We start from the raw sequence: 15,011 nt of genomic DNA, 5'->3' as shown, positions 1-15,011 counted from the left end.
AAATTATTCTTTCTAACACAATGTGTTGCTTTCTCCCAAAAACAATATTTTTGAATGGAAAATGCAAGATTTTCTGCATTTAATATCAATTTATGTCAAAATATAGAAACTTTTCATCTGAATATCACTATTTATCCCAGAAATAAAAATGATCTCACTAAAATATCTCAATTTATTCCAGGAAAAGGGTTTTTTCTCCCAAGAACACAGGGATCTGAACAGGCTGTAGAGCCGGGCTGAAGCCAATGGGATGAGGTTCAACAAGACCAAATGCCAAGCCCTGCATTTCACCTACAGCAACCCCAGGTGACGCTACAGGCTTGGGGCTGGAAGACTGCGTAGTGGAAATGGACCTGAGGGTATTGATTGATGCTTGGCTGAACATGAGCCGACAGTGTGCCCTGGTGGCCAGGAAGACCTCATTGCTCTCTATAACTTCCTGAAGGGAGGTTGTGGTGAGCTGGGTGTTGGCCTCTTCTGTTATGTCATTAGTGATAGAACCAGAGGGAATGGTTTCAAGCTGCAGCAGGGGAAATTCAAGCTGGACATTAGGGAATATTACTTCTCAGAATGGGTGGTCAGGCAGTGGAATGGACTGCCCAGGGAGGTGGTGGAGTCACCGACCCTGGAGGTGTTCAAGGAATAACTGGATATTGTGTTGAGGGACATGGTTTAGTGGGAGCTACTGGTAATAGGTGAAAGATTGGACTAGATGATCTTTTAGGTCTTTTCCAAACTTGGTGATTCATTCTATGATTCTATGACATGGTGTAAGGAACCTTCTTTGGCAGGGGGGTTGGACTTGGTAATCTCTGGAGTGCTGTACAGAGCCAAGGCCATGGTCAGTGGAGGGCTCAAGGAGCAGGGAGGGAACACAGTGAGGACAGATGCCTTAAAGTGGACAAAGGGACTTTCCATACCATCTGACAGCAAGCAGAAGGAGTACTGGAAGGGATGGGAGTTCATCTCATTCTCTTCTGCTGCCTAGCAGCCATCTGGGCATCAGTGTGGTGGTGCTGAGCAAGCGCTTGTGCATCAATTGTTACATACTATTCCATATAAATGGATATATAGTGGTAACTATTACACCTCTCCTTTTATATGTCTTAGTAAATAGCTTCATTTCAGCACACAAGATGTACGTTTTTTTTGCTCCAGTTCTGTTCCCTATCCCACTGGGAATAGGCAGTGCACAAAGCACTGTGTTGCTGCTGAGCCACATGTTGGGTTCAACAACCGCCATCATTTTGGTGCTTGATGTGTGGCTCCAAGGGTTGAGATAACAGCACATCTGTCCAGAGTGAGATAACACAGGGCTCTGTGGGAGCTGGAGAATTGCTGGCCATGATTGTTTCCCTATTTGTGGAGCTTGTTGAGTCTTCTCATGAAGCTGCATTGCACAGCTCCTTGCTTGCTGCTTGTTTTCCCTGCTGCATTGTTTGTCAGCTCTGGGGGCTGGATTACAGTATTTATTTTCCTATGCTGTTTGACCTTGGTTTATATCACGATAAAATAGGCAGCTGACAAAGTGAAGTTTTGAGAACATTCAGATCTGCAATCATCTTTGGGTTTTGGAAGTAATATTCTCGATATGATTAGGAATGACACATTTTACACTGTCTTTTCCAGCAGCCCGAGGGGGGTTCAAGGAGCGACTGGATATTGTGTTGAGGGACATGGTTTAGTGGGAGCTATTGGTAATAGGTGAACTGTTGGACTGGATGATCTTTTACGTCTTTTCCAACCTTGGTGATTCTATGATTTCAGGACTGAGGTTAAACAATTGTTCAGGAATATCACTGAGAGATCTGCCCCAAGGTGAGACGGCTTTGCATGGCAGGGGGTGTGGGATGGTCTGGGCAGCTGCCCGGAGTGGTGGGCACCCCCAGGGCTTTGGAACTTCATCTCCGAGCAACTGCAGGATGCTGAGAAACTGGTAGAATATGGGGGAAGGTCTGCTGTGGGCCTGGTAATCCCATAGAGGGACAGATGACTGCAGTGTGCCAGGGCCTGGCCCACACCTACTGAGCTGTGTTCAACACTCTTCAGCATCCTCAAATGAAAGAGAGCTGGATCTGCTGACAGTGCTGCAGCATCTGCAACTCCTGGCACAGACTCTGCAGCATCTCCAAGGCTTTGCTACATGTCCTGCGGTTGCTCCAAGCTCTGGAAAGGTTCCACTGTCACTCCACCCCTCATAATGAGCTCTGCAGTCACTCCTGCTACAGGTCCTGTAGCTGTTCTAAGTACTGCTATAGCACAATGAAACAAATTCCTCCCAGGGGAGGTGCACTATGCCAGGAGGTACAGCCATGTGGTCGCTCCAAACCTTCGAATCCGCCTAGTGGCTGCCCCAATTTCTGTCACAGGTTCTGTGGTGATTCCCGATATGGCAATGAGATGCGCTCCTGCAACAGCCCAGCGGCTGCTACAGCTCCTACAGTGAACCCTGTGGCTGTTAAAACCCCTGCCACAGGTCCTGGAATTGCAAACTTATATGCATACATACCATATATATAACGTGTGTGTGTGCAAATACAAATATACATGTACTTGTCATAATGATTACGCACTTTTTACTCTCTGTCTCAGTAAGTAGCTTTACTTCAACCAACAAATTCTAAAGCACAGTACTGCCCTGAGTCCCTTACAGATCTCTTTGGGACTCCTGAAACTGACCCTGTCACGCATTGAAGAGCACCAGAAGATCTCGATGTCTTCTCAGGGTGCAACTCCTGAGGTATATTCCTTAAACCAGCTCTGGAAGAGGCCTCCAGTTCTCTGGTCCTGCTCTGAAGGGGCCCTCATGTTATGGCAGCGCAAGCAAGGAGACCAGCTCTGACACAGCCGTTTATACTGCCGGCTACAGACTGCACCCTCGGAGTGCTGATGTAGAGACAACAGGGCCGTCATGAGACACACAAGATGTTCAGGCCCAGGGATGACGAGTTAGCTATTGCAGGCTGGAGCCACTGCACAGTTTGATGAACAGCTGTGTGCTTCCTGCTGGACTGTGGTCTTCTGAGAACATGCGACCCGCACAGCTCCAGAAATGTCTCACAAGAAGGACAGATTCACTGCATATCCTTTATTCTGCTCAGGTTCACAGAGAGCTCAGGGATATGACTTAGCAGAGGGTTGTTAGAATTAGGGTACAATCGTTAGACTGTGGTTGGACTTGATGATCTTCAAGGTCTTTTCCAAGCTGGGTAATTCTATGATTCTATGTTTATGTACAGTGTGTCTGGGCTACAATACAAAGGTACAAGTTGAATAGGAATTGATTTGAGTAATAATGCTTTAGTGAAAAACATTACAGTAAAAAATAAAAGTAATAATAATAATAAAAAAAGAATAAATAAATCACACACATCAAATGGCACAGAACAAACAATAAAAAACTTTGATTCAGTAAATAGCTGCATTATAAGTCATGAATTCGAAACGATCGGCCGTTCACTGATTTTGAAACACATTTTGTCATCACTTTCCACACAGCATCTTTGACCTCCCTATTCCTCATGCTGTAGATTAGAGGGTTCACCGCTGGAGGCACCACTGAGTACAACACTGCCACCATCAGGTCCATGGATGGAGAGGAGATGGAGGGAGGCTTCAGGTATGCAAAAACAGCAGTGCAGAGAAAGAGGGAGACCACAGCCAGGTGAGGGAGGCAAGTGGAGAAGGCTTTGTGCCGTCCCTGCTCAGAGGGCATCCTCAGCACGGCCATGAAGATCTGCACATAGGACACCACTATGAAAACAAAGCACCCAGAGGCTAAACAGGTACTAAAAATGAGAAGCACAACTTCCCTGAGGTAGAAGCCAGAGCAGGAGAGCTTGAGGATCTGGGGGATTTCACAGAAAAACTGGTTGACAACATTGCCTTGGCAGAGAGGCAGTGAAAACGTACTGGCAGTGTGTAGCACAGAACAAAGAAGCACAGTGCCCCAGGCAGCTGCTGCCATGGTGGCACAAGCTCTGCTGTCCATCAAGGTCCCGTAGTGCAGGGGCTTGCAGATGGCAACGTAGCGGTCATAGGACATGATGGTGAGAACGGCATACTCTGCTGAGAGAAAGAAGACGAAAAAAAAGATCTGTGCAGCACATCCTGCGTAGGAGATGGCCCTGGTGTCCCAGAGGGCGTTGGCCATGGCTTTGGGGAGAGTGGTGGAGATGCAGCCCAGGTCGAGGAGGGCCAGGTTGAGCAGGAAGAAGTACATGGGGGTGTGCAGGCGGCGGTCGCAGGCTACGGCTGTGCTGATGAGGCCGTTGCCCAGGAGGGCAGCCAGGTAGATGCCCAGCAAGAGCCAGAAGTGCAGGAGCTGCAGCTGCCGCGTGTCTGCCAACGGCAGCAGGAGGAACTCGCTGATGGAGCTGCTGTTGGGCATCTGCTGTTCCTGGGCTTGGAGTCCTGCTCAGAGTGCAGAAGATAATGACAAGTCCAGACCATTCTCAGTGACAGTCCTTCTGCTGTGCTATGAAATATGTTGATTCTCTTACTATAATGTTCATTTAGCACATGTACTTGCATTTAATTTCATGAAATCCAGCCTTGCTTAAGCAGAAGAATCGTGTGAAGCTGTAAACTTCCTTTGAGTTTCTGATCTTATGCCATCTCTCTGGATAGTTTCATATGTTTCATGTCTGATGTCTTTACCCCATCTGCTCTTATAGCACCCAACCCCGGCCTTCATTCCCTTCAATCTCTATTTGAAAAAGCTGCCTGTTGGCAGGTTATGTGAATTATTCATGTCTTCAGATTATGATAATAATTACAACTTGTTCCAACCTGCGAGAAAGGAGAGACAGAAAGCAAATCACGTGTGACGGATAACAAAACATCCAACGGATGGAAGAAAAATTCTCAGAGCAGTGACAGCTGCTTTTAGATTTTGGCCTCCAATCCTTTTTTCCTTCCCTCAGTACAGGAAAAAACAAACAAACAAACAAAAAAAAAAAAAAAAAACCCTGCCTTGTTTATACAATTGCAAAGTACCCCCAGAAACATTCAGTTGTGGAGTGGAGCTGTGATCCCCTGCCCCAGGCAGCAGCTGTAGCAGCACAAGCCCTGCCGGGGGGCTCCTTCCCCCCACACATCTCCCTGCAGCGCCCTGGGCAGCTCCCCAGGCAGGCTGAGTGCTGAGCCTGGCAGGCGGCAGAGTCCCATACCCTTATGCAGTGAGACTTACCATGTCATGATCTGTGAGCAATGCTCCTGCAGTTAGTTCACAGCCTGTTCACACCATACACATCTTGGAAGCTCTCTCCTCTTTCTCCCTCTCCTTCTGTCACCTGCAGGCTGTGCTGTGCACAAGAGCTGCTCCTGGGCACAGCTGTCTCTCTGCAGCTCTGCCCACTTGTATCAGCTCCCTGTGTCCCAGGAGACTGGCCCAGCTCAGCACACCCGAGGATTTGAGTTTCTCTTCCTCACTGCTTCTCCTGGAGATTTCCCTGGGGCTCCAGGGCTGAAAGCTCCTGATAGACAGCAGGGCCATTTCTGCTAAATGCACTTGGATGTCAGATCAGTTATTTACCAGTGGATAGACAGATGTCAGAAGCATGGCTCTGATTTGTGGAAGCAAACTCTATAACCCGGAGATAGGTTATAAAGCAGATATTATATTTTTGGGCACCGGGTGCAAGGGGGATCACTCCTATCTTGCACACCAGAAAGCAGAAGTGTTACCTATTCAAAAGCCAAGCTGATACATATTAAACAAATTTTTTGGAACTTACCTTCTTATTCCTTATTTTACAGGAACCTATTTACATTCTGCCCCTCCCTCTAGCACATGAGCTGTTTGTAGATGGGGTCTTGCTCTTGTGGTAGTGGGAATGAAGTCAGATGTCTTCTTTGCAAAGGCTCAGAATCTTCCTCACTCTGTCCTTTTTACCCCATCATATTTAACTGAAGTAGTCTGGTTCTGGCCGGCTTCTTGGGCTGTGTTCTTTTTATTATGCAGGATGTTCTTCCCTTATCATAACCACACATCCTACTTGGTTATGGGCCCACATTCCTAACTTTTAACTTTGAGATTTACTCTTTTACTATATAACTTTGTTAACAGATCGTGTTTGCTTAGCAGAAGTGTAAATGCCTCATCGGGAACGCTCTTTGTGGGGAGCGCTGCGGGGCACTGGTAGGCAGCGCTGGTCCGTACCTGGTGGGCTGCAGTGTTGTGGGTGATGCCTGCACGCACCAGGGGGCGCACACATGGGTGGGACATATGGGTCAGGGGTACTTGGCGTGCTCATGTGTCACAGTATATAAGATTTTGTTGCACAGTGTTTAACTGGCATTCAGCTCTAAACACTGTGTCTGTCCTTTATGACCCTCAGCTGTGGATGTCCAGAACATAGGGGGTTAGCATAGCTGGTTTGCCGTTCAATCAACGCAGTTCCTTAGCGTTGCAGCAACACTCTCCTCCTGGGCCTTAATACAAAAGACACACAGACAAGGACAGGGACCCTCTGAATTCCTTTCAGTACCTGAAGTGCTGTTTATCTTGCTCCACAGCTGCTGCTCTGAACAGCTTTTGTTGAATTCCAACACTGAAGGGAACCTATAACCAGGAGGGGAGTAATCACTTGGAAAGGGCTGACAATAGCAGGACAAGGGGAAATGGTTTTAAGTTGAAAGAGGGAAGATTTGGGTTGGATGTTAGGAGGAAGTTCTTTACTAGGAGAGTGGTGAGGTCCTGGAACAGGCTGCCCAGGGAGGTTGTGGATGCCCCGTCCTTGGAGATGTCCAAGGCCAGGTTGGATGGGACCCTGGGAAACATGATCTAGTAAATGTGGAAGTTTGGTGGCCCTGCCAGGCAGGGGGGTTGAAGCTTCATAATCATTGCGTTCCCTTCCAACACAGGTAATTCCGTGATTCTGTGATTCTGTGTGACTTCCCCTTTGAAGAGTTGTCATTCAGCAGAGGCAATCAGTGCAGATGTCTCATCTCCAGATGTAAAATGTTGGGGTTGAAAGCAGATTCACTTCCCCAGAGACCCATGGGAAATAGGACTCCTCTTGCTTTGGAGCAGATGATAACAAGGGGTTGCCTGTATTGTGTGAGCCCCTGGTCTGAATCCTTGGTCTTTCTTCAGCTGGAAGTTACTTGCTCACACACGGACACTTAATGGGCAGAAGGTGCCTGTGGTGCTCATAGATGTGTTTAGCAGTGCCAGCAAGCTGTGGTAGACAACATCTGAGTGAGCCACCTCCTTCCTGAGCATCATGTGGGGGCCAGACAAGGCATGGGAGTATTCTTGGCCATCCTAAATGACATCAGATCTTCGAGTAATGGGCACCTGAGAGTACAGTGTTATTCAGCTGACCAAACAGATGAGCTCACCAGAAGAAGAGACAGATCTTTCTCTATTCTCCATATATAGCAAATTCTAGAGCTTTAGGTTTTCCAGAACTGTGACACATCTTCATTCTCTCACTGGTGACACCTTTCTTTGTTCTGGGCTCACGTTTGAATGGCATTTCCATGGGGCCTCCAACACACTCCCAGCCAGCTGACAAATGCAGCTGAGGACCTTCAGGAAAGCCATGACTTGGTAGTGTCAGTGCTCACTGGACAACTGTGAGCCCCAGAATGGGTCTCGTACCTGTGTGCCACCTTCTGAACACCAGTACCATGGTGTAGATATGATGCCCAGCCAGACTAAATCAAATCACGCTTCTGGAATGGGATGCTTTCTGAAGAGTCTTTACACCAATGAGAAGACCACAAACATTCACTCAGTGAGCTCCAAATCTCTGTGCATGTGCAGGCCTAGGGTCTGGTTTGGCTCATGGAGACATTGTGGGATGGTTCCCACCTCTGGATTGTAGCAAATGGGTTACAAACTCTTTATGACAGGTGGCCAAGGAAGATGAGGAAAGGCTGCTGACCTCTGTGAGAGCGCACTGAGCTCTGCCTGGGGATGGCAGAGGAGCCAGCTGAGAACTGATGGAAAGGGCTCAGAGAGGAGAGCAGCAGATTCTGTTCCTTGCTTCCTAATCAGGAAGAACAAGAGGAGGGGGACAGGCAGGTATCTGAGTTACAGCTGGGATGGAATTGTTTTCCTCAGACTGTCTGCTATGGTGCAGTGTTTTGGTTCTAGGAGAAAAACATTGATAACACTCTGATGTTTACAGCTGCTTCTAAGCAGCTGCTTCTAAGTTGTACAGAGCCAGTGCCATGGTCAGTGGAGTGCTCAAGGTACTGGGGGGAACAGACTGAGGACAGCTGTCTTAAAGTGGCCAAAGGGACGTTCCGTACCATCTGACAGCAAGCAGAAGGAGTATTGAAAGGGGTGGGAGATCATTTCACTCTCTTCTTCTTCTCAGGGGCCAGCTGTGCATCATTCTGTTGCTGCTGAGCATGTGCTTGTGCATCAGTTGTAATGTACTATACCATATATCTGGATATATAGTCATGACGATTACACCTCTCCTTTCATCTCTCTATTAGTAAATAGCTTCATTTCAACTCACAAGTTGTACTTTTTTCCCCCCAGTTCCCTTCCCCATCCCACTGGGAACTGGGCAGTGCACAAAGCACTGTGTGCTGCTGAGTCACCTGCTGGGTTCAACAGCCACCATCATTTTGGTGCCCGATGTGGGGCTCCAAGGGTTGAGATAACAGCACATCTGTCCAGCGTGAGTTAACACAGGGCTTTGTATGAGCTGGAGAATTTGCTGGCCATGGTGCTGATTGTTTCCTTATTTGTGGAACTTGTTGAGTCTTCTCATGAAGCTGCATTGCACAGCTCCTTGCTTGATGCTTGTTTTCCCTGCTGCATTGTTTGTCAACTCTGGGGTCTGGATTCGGGTATTTATTTTGCTATGCTGTTTGACCTTGGTTTATATCACGATAAAATGGCAGCTGACAAAGTAAACTTTTGTGCACATTCAGCTCTACGATCATCTTTAGGTTTTGGAAGGAATATTGTTGATATGATCAGTAATTACACCCTATACTTTGTCTTTTCAGGGAGTCTGGCTATGGAGGAGAGAAAGGAGGACACTTTCCAGCAGTCCCTCAGCCTCCCTCTCACTTCTTCTTTCCCTGGAGCTCCAGAGCTAGTTCCAATAGCTCCTGAGGATTTTGACTATCCATGGGAAGCTCAAACCTACACGCTCCCATTGCTACATGTCGTTAATGTGTTTCAGGTTATGTCTCAGATTAAACAATTAATCAAGAATATCACTGAGAGATCTGCCCCAAGGTGAGACAGCTTTGCATGGCAGGGATTGTGGGATGGTCTGGGCAGCTGCCTGGAGCCGTGGGCACAACCCAGAACTTTGGAACTTCATCTCTGAACAACTGCAGAATCCTGAGAACCTGGTAGAATATGGGGGAAGGTCTGCTGTGGCCCTGGTAATCCCATAGAGGCACAAACGACTGCAGTGTGCCAGGGCCTGGCCCACAACTACTGAGCTGTGTTCAGCACTCTTCAGCATCCTCAAGGGGAAGAGAGCTGGATCTGCTGACAGTGCTGCAGCATCTGCAACTCCTGGCACAAACCCTGCAGCAACTCCAAGTTTTTGCTGCACATCCTGTAGTTGCTCCAAGCTCTGGGACAGATCCCGCTGTACTCCTCCCTTCATAATGAGCTCTGCAGTCACTCCTGCTACAGGTCCTGTAGCTGTTCCAAGTATTGCTATAGCACAATGAAACAAATTCCTCCCAGAGGAGGTGCGCTGTGCCAGCAGGTACAGCCATGTGGTTGCTATAACCCTTCAAATCAGCCAAGTGGCTGCCCCAGTTTCTGTCACAGGTTCTGTGGTGATTCCAGATATGGCAATGAGATGCGCTCCTGCAACAGCCCAGCGGCTGCTACAGCTCCTACAGTGAACCCTGTGGCTGTTAAAACCCCTGCCACAGGTCCTGGAGTTGCAAACTTATATGCGTACATATTAGTATCTATGCATATATGTTTGCAACAGCATATATTGTCTATATGTGAAAATATACCATATATATAACATGTATGTGTGTGCAAATACAAATATACATGTACTTGTCATAATGATTACGCATTTTTTATTCTCTGTCTCAGTAAGTAGCTTTACTTCAACCCACAAATTCTAAAGCACAGCACTGTCCTGAGTCCCTTACAGATCTCATTTAGACTCTTGAAACTGTCCCTGTCACTCAGTGAAGAGCACCAGAAGATCTCGAGGTCTTCTCAGGGAGCAGCTCTTGAGGTATATTCCTTACACCAGCTCTGGAAGAGGCCTCCAGTTCTCTGGCCCTGCTCTGAAGGGGCCTATTGTTATGGCAGTGCCAGCAAGGAGACCAGCTCTGACACAGCCGTTCATATTGCCGGCTACTGACTGCAGCCCTGGAGTGCTGCTGTAGAGACAACAGGACTGTCGTGAGACACACAAGACCTTCAGACCTGCACAAATGAGAGGATGTGAGAGCACTGTGGCAGTGTAAATGGAGGAGGAATGAAAATAGTACATTGTTCTGCTGTCTGTGGCTGTACCTCTCCCAGACCCAGTCAAGGTAGGAAGAGAGAAGACAAAAGGTATTGTCTTTTTTTGACCTTTAAGATATCTTTTAATGTATTCGGGGAATCTGGTTCGATGTTTACATGAGCTCTTGGAGTGAGAAAATGGAAAGTAGGCAGGAAAGAAGAAGAGAAATAAATTGCAAACTTTCATTGCAGATTGCCGTATAACACTTACAGAATCAAAGAATCAAGTATGCATAAAACATGAAGAACCATCACTGGGAATCAAGTGAGGAAGATGTGTGCTTTATTGAAGCTGGAATAGTGCATGTTGCAACACCTTTCTGAGAGCGTACTTGATCTCCCTGTTCCTCATGCTGTAGATAATAGGGTTCAGTGTTGGAGGTACCACTGAGTATAGAACTGCCACCATCAGGTCCATGGATAGAGAGGAGATGGAGGTAGGCTTCAGGTAGGCAAAAACAGCAGTGCAGAGAAAGAGGGAGACCACAGCCAGGTGAGGGAGGCACGTGGAGTAGGCTTTGTGCCGTCCCTGCACAGAGGGCATCCTCAGCACGGCCATGAAGATCTGCACATAGGACACAACTATGAAAACAAAGCAGCCAGAGGCTAAACAGGCACTAAAAATGAGGAAAAAAGCTTCCCTGAAGTAGTAGCCTAAGCAGGAGAGCTTGAGGAATTGGGGGATTTCACAGAAAAACTGGTTGACAACATTGCCTTGGCAGAGAGGCAGTGACAACGTACTGGCAGTGTGCAGTAGGGAATTGAGAACCCCAGCGCCCCAGGCAGCTGCTGCCATGGTGGCACAAGCTCTGCTGTCCATCAAGGTCCCGTAGTGCAGGGGCTTGCAGATGGCAACGTAGCGGTCATAGGACATGATGGTGAGAAGGGAAAACTCTGCTGACATGAGGAAAAGAAAGTAAAAGAGCTGTGCAGCACATCCTGCGTAGGAGATGGCCCTGGTGTCCCAGAGGGCGTTGGCCATGGCTTTGGGGAGAGTGGTGGAGATGCAGCCCAGGTCGAGGAGGGCCAGGTTGAGCAGGAAGAAGTACATGGGGGTGTGCAGGCGCTGGTCGCAGGCTACGGCTGTGCTGATGAGGCCGTTGCCCAGGAGGGCAGCCAGGTAGATGCCCAGCAAGAGCCAGAAGTGCAGGAGCTGCAGCTGCCGCGTGTCTGCCAACGGCAGCAGGAGGAACTCGCTGATGGAGCTGCTGTTGGGCATCTGCAGTTCCTGGGCTTGGAGACCTGCTCAGAGTACAGAAGATAATGACAAGTCCAGACCGTTCTCAGAGGAATTCCTCCTGCTATAATATAAAATGTTTTCATTCTCTAACAATAGTGTATATTTAGCAACATTACTTGCAATTTATTTCATGTTGTTCAGCATTCCATAAGCAAAAGAAGCATTTGGAGCTCTAAACTTCCTCTTATTTTCTTATCTTGTCCAGTCTCCCTGGATCTTTTCATCTGTTTCATATCTTTACCCCAACTGCTCTTAGAGCCCCAAACCCAGCCTCTGTGCCATTCAATTTCTGCTTGAAATACTACCTGTTTGCAGGTTAAGTGAATTATTTTTGTCTACTGTAAATGATGAAAATTTCAATTGGTTCCATCCTATGAGAAAGAGGAGACTGACAGCACATCATGTGCGACTGTTGACAAAACAAGCCATTGATTGAAGAAAAATTCTCAGAGCTGTGACAGTCCCTATGAGATTTCTGCCTCCAATCCTTTATCCCTTCCCTCAGACCAGGAAATAGAAAATCCCTGCTTTGGCTCTCCTCTTGCAAAGCACTATTACAAACATTCAGTTGTGCAGTGGAGCTGTGATCCCCTGCCCCAGGCAGCAGCTGTGGCAGCACAAGCCCTGCCGGGGGGCTCCTTCTCCCCACACATCTCCCTGCAGCACCCTGGACAGCTCCCCGGGCAGGCTGAGTGCTGAGCCTGGCAGGCGGCAGAGTCCCATAGCCGGCACACAGCCCCTGGGACACAGCAGGGACCCTGCTCTGCAGGAAAGACCCAGTCACCCGCCTGCAGCCCCAGCTGCACAGCCTGCAGCCGTGCTGGGGCACGCAGCCCTCAGGGCTGTGCTTTCATACTGCAGCATGGAAACACTCAGTTCAAGGAGAAGTCTTCTTCCACAATATAGAAACATGCAGTGCCTTCATCCAGATCTGCTATGGGATGTCCCTGATTAAGTTAGACCTCTATGACTAGCTTCTGCATGGTCTGCAGTGAGACTTACCATGTTGTGATCTCTGTGCAATGCTCCTGCAGTGAGCTCACAGCCCGCTCACACCGTTCACACCCTGCACGCTCTCTCCCCCTTTTTCTCCTCTCCTTCTGTCACCTGCAGGCTGTGCTGTGCACAAGAGCTGCTCCTGGGCACAGCTCTATCTCTGCAGCGCTGCCCATTTGTATGAGCTCCCTGTGTCCCAGGAGCCCAGCCCAGCCCAGCAGATTAGGATGGCATTTTCATTCTTCCCACTCCTCTCCCCTGAGATATCGCTGGGTCCTCATGGCCAACAGTTCCTGAAAGAAAACAGCATCATGACTGTGTCTAACTCATTTCTTGTACAAGTATTCCCAGTGAAAGACAAACCTCAGTGGAAGCAGCTTGGACATGGCATGCAGTTGATCACTGTGTTTTACTGTTCATTCAATTGCAACACGTTTCATGCTGTTTGTTGGCAAAAAAAAAAAAAAAAAAAAAAAAAAAAAAAAAAAAAAAAAAAAGAGAATTCTTTCCTTTTACATGTGCAGCTGGTTTTCTGTGGAAAGGTAGTGGGAGTTGGTGTAAAGGAGTTTTAACACTGAGCGGGTGAATGCAGAGGAGAAGAGTGATGTGAAGAAAAGTGATGCAAGTCCCATGGGACCAGTGTGAGCAGGAATTAGTTGGGGAGGTTGAAGAGGACATTTGTCCACACAGTAACACAACAGAACTCATTGGGAACATTCCGGATTGATACCAGTTGCACAGTGCTGCTTTAATGTTTTGTTTAAACTCAAATATAAATAAATAAACAATAAACGCCTGCCGGATTCGGACACTTTAAGCTCTCTCCTGATACATCTCCATTTTGCTGAACAAGTTCTGAAAACCTGAAGAGAATGACAGGAAGGCACAAGGCTCAGGAGACTCTTTATTTTATAATGGGCCCCAGGCGGCATTTGCTGCTGAGTCCATCAACCTCCAGTGCAGAGAGAAGTTTGCACAAAGTGCTCAACAAGACAAAGGCAGAAGTTACAGTGAAGTTTCTTGGAGTATTAATGGGCCCACTGAGGAACACTAACAAGCCAACTTCCCAAGGGACTTGTTAGAGCAGATAATTGGAAGCCATGAGTACAGGCAATGAAAGGCACTGGCATGGTGGCTCTGATGCTGAGAAACTCCCCCTTTGTCTTATGAAGCAGAAAGGCCAAACCTTGATCTCCAGACATTGGCAGGGAGATCCTGTCCCTCATGTTGGCTCAGGGCCCTTCCTGGTGCAGTGGATGGAGAATTGTATGATGTCAAATGAAAGACAGAAGGACAGATGATCCCAGGCTCTGCATGTGGTGCAAGGACACTGTGGGGTTCATGTCCTATGTGTGCCCTGTGTCTCATCGCAGGATGTGGGATGTAAGAAAGGCCCAATCTGATCATGTAGTCAATCCCAATGAAACTCTGAACTTCAGATCTCTCTGTTCCAGTGTCCTCCTTTGCACACCCTCCCACTGTTTGATGTTCTTTATACTACGTGGTGCCTAGAATAGCCAGTGCTCCAGGTGTAGCAATGCAGAGCAGAGAGGGATGATCCTTTCCCTCACCCAGCTGGCAATACCTTACGTGATGCACTCCAGAGGACTGTTGGCCTTCCTGGGCACATTGCATACTCAAATTCAATTTGATGCTGAGCAGGACCCCTAATCCTTTTCAGTCAGAATGCCCTCCGTTGTTCCTTATCCAGTCAGTGTATATGTCCAGGGTTGCCCCTATACAGGCGCACAATCAGGCACTTGTTATACTTTATGCACTTGGTGCTTAGGACCAACTGGTACCCACTTCTATGATTGTCCACATCTCTCTGCAAGCCCTCTTCACCCTCAGTGGATGCAACAGCACCTCCTCATCTGGTCTCATCAGCAAGCTTGCTCAGAACATCTTCAAGTCCTGCATGCAAGTCATCCACAAAAACATGATAGTAAAGTGGATCTAAAATGCAGCCCTAGGGAGCCATTACAGTGACCATCAACCAGCCTGATGAAAACTATTGACTATAATCCTTTGGGCCTGACCTAATGGGCAACTGATCACCCACCATGTTCTGTTTCTCTCTAGCCGTATGCAGGACATTCTGCTCAGAAGAGTGCTGTAAGAAACAGTATCAGAAGCTCTACTGAAATCATCAAGGATAACATCAACTGGCTTCCCTTGGTCAGCTAAATGGATAACTGTGTCATAAGTGACCTGAATTTAAACAGGACCGTCCCCTCAGGAACTTGTGTTGGCTGTGATCAATGGCAGAATTTCCTTCAGCTGTTTTTCCATAACTCCCACCAT

At 47.8% G+C, this 15,011-nt stretch overlaps 1 protein-coding gene across 1 annotated transcript; it reads right to left on the bottom strand.

Annotated features, from left to right (window-relative positions):
• Window positions 1–3,424: 3,424 nt before the first annotated feature.
• On the bottom strand, window positions 3,425–4,390 carry LOC140265165 (olfactory receptor 14C36-like). The gene has a single exon (XM_072361051.1). The coding sequence runs from the start codon at window positions 4,388–4,390 to the stop codon at window positions 3,425–3,427; it is 966 nt and encodes a 321-aa protein (XP_072217152.1).
• Between the last annotated feature and the right edge of the window lie 10,621 nt (window positions 4,391–15,011).

Source organism: Excalfactoria chinensis, unplaced genomic scaffold (genome assembly GCF_039878825.1).
Source record: "Excalfactoria chinensis isolate bCotChi1 unplaced genomic scaffold, bCotChi1.hap2 Scaffold_68, whole genome shotgun sequence".
Taxonomy (NCBI): Eukaryota; Metazoa; Chordata; class Aves; order Galliformes; family Phasianidae; genus Excalfactoria; species Excalfactoria chinensis.
The sequence above is the reverse complement of the archived record's forward strand: the minus strand, read 5'-3'. Positions and strand labels throughout refer to the sequence as shown.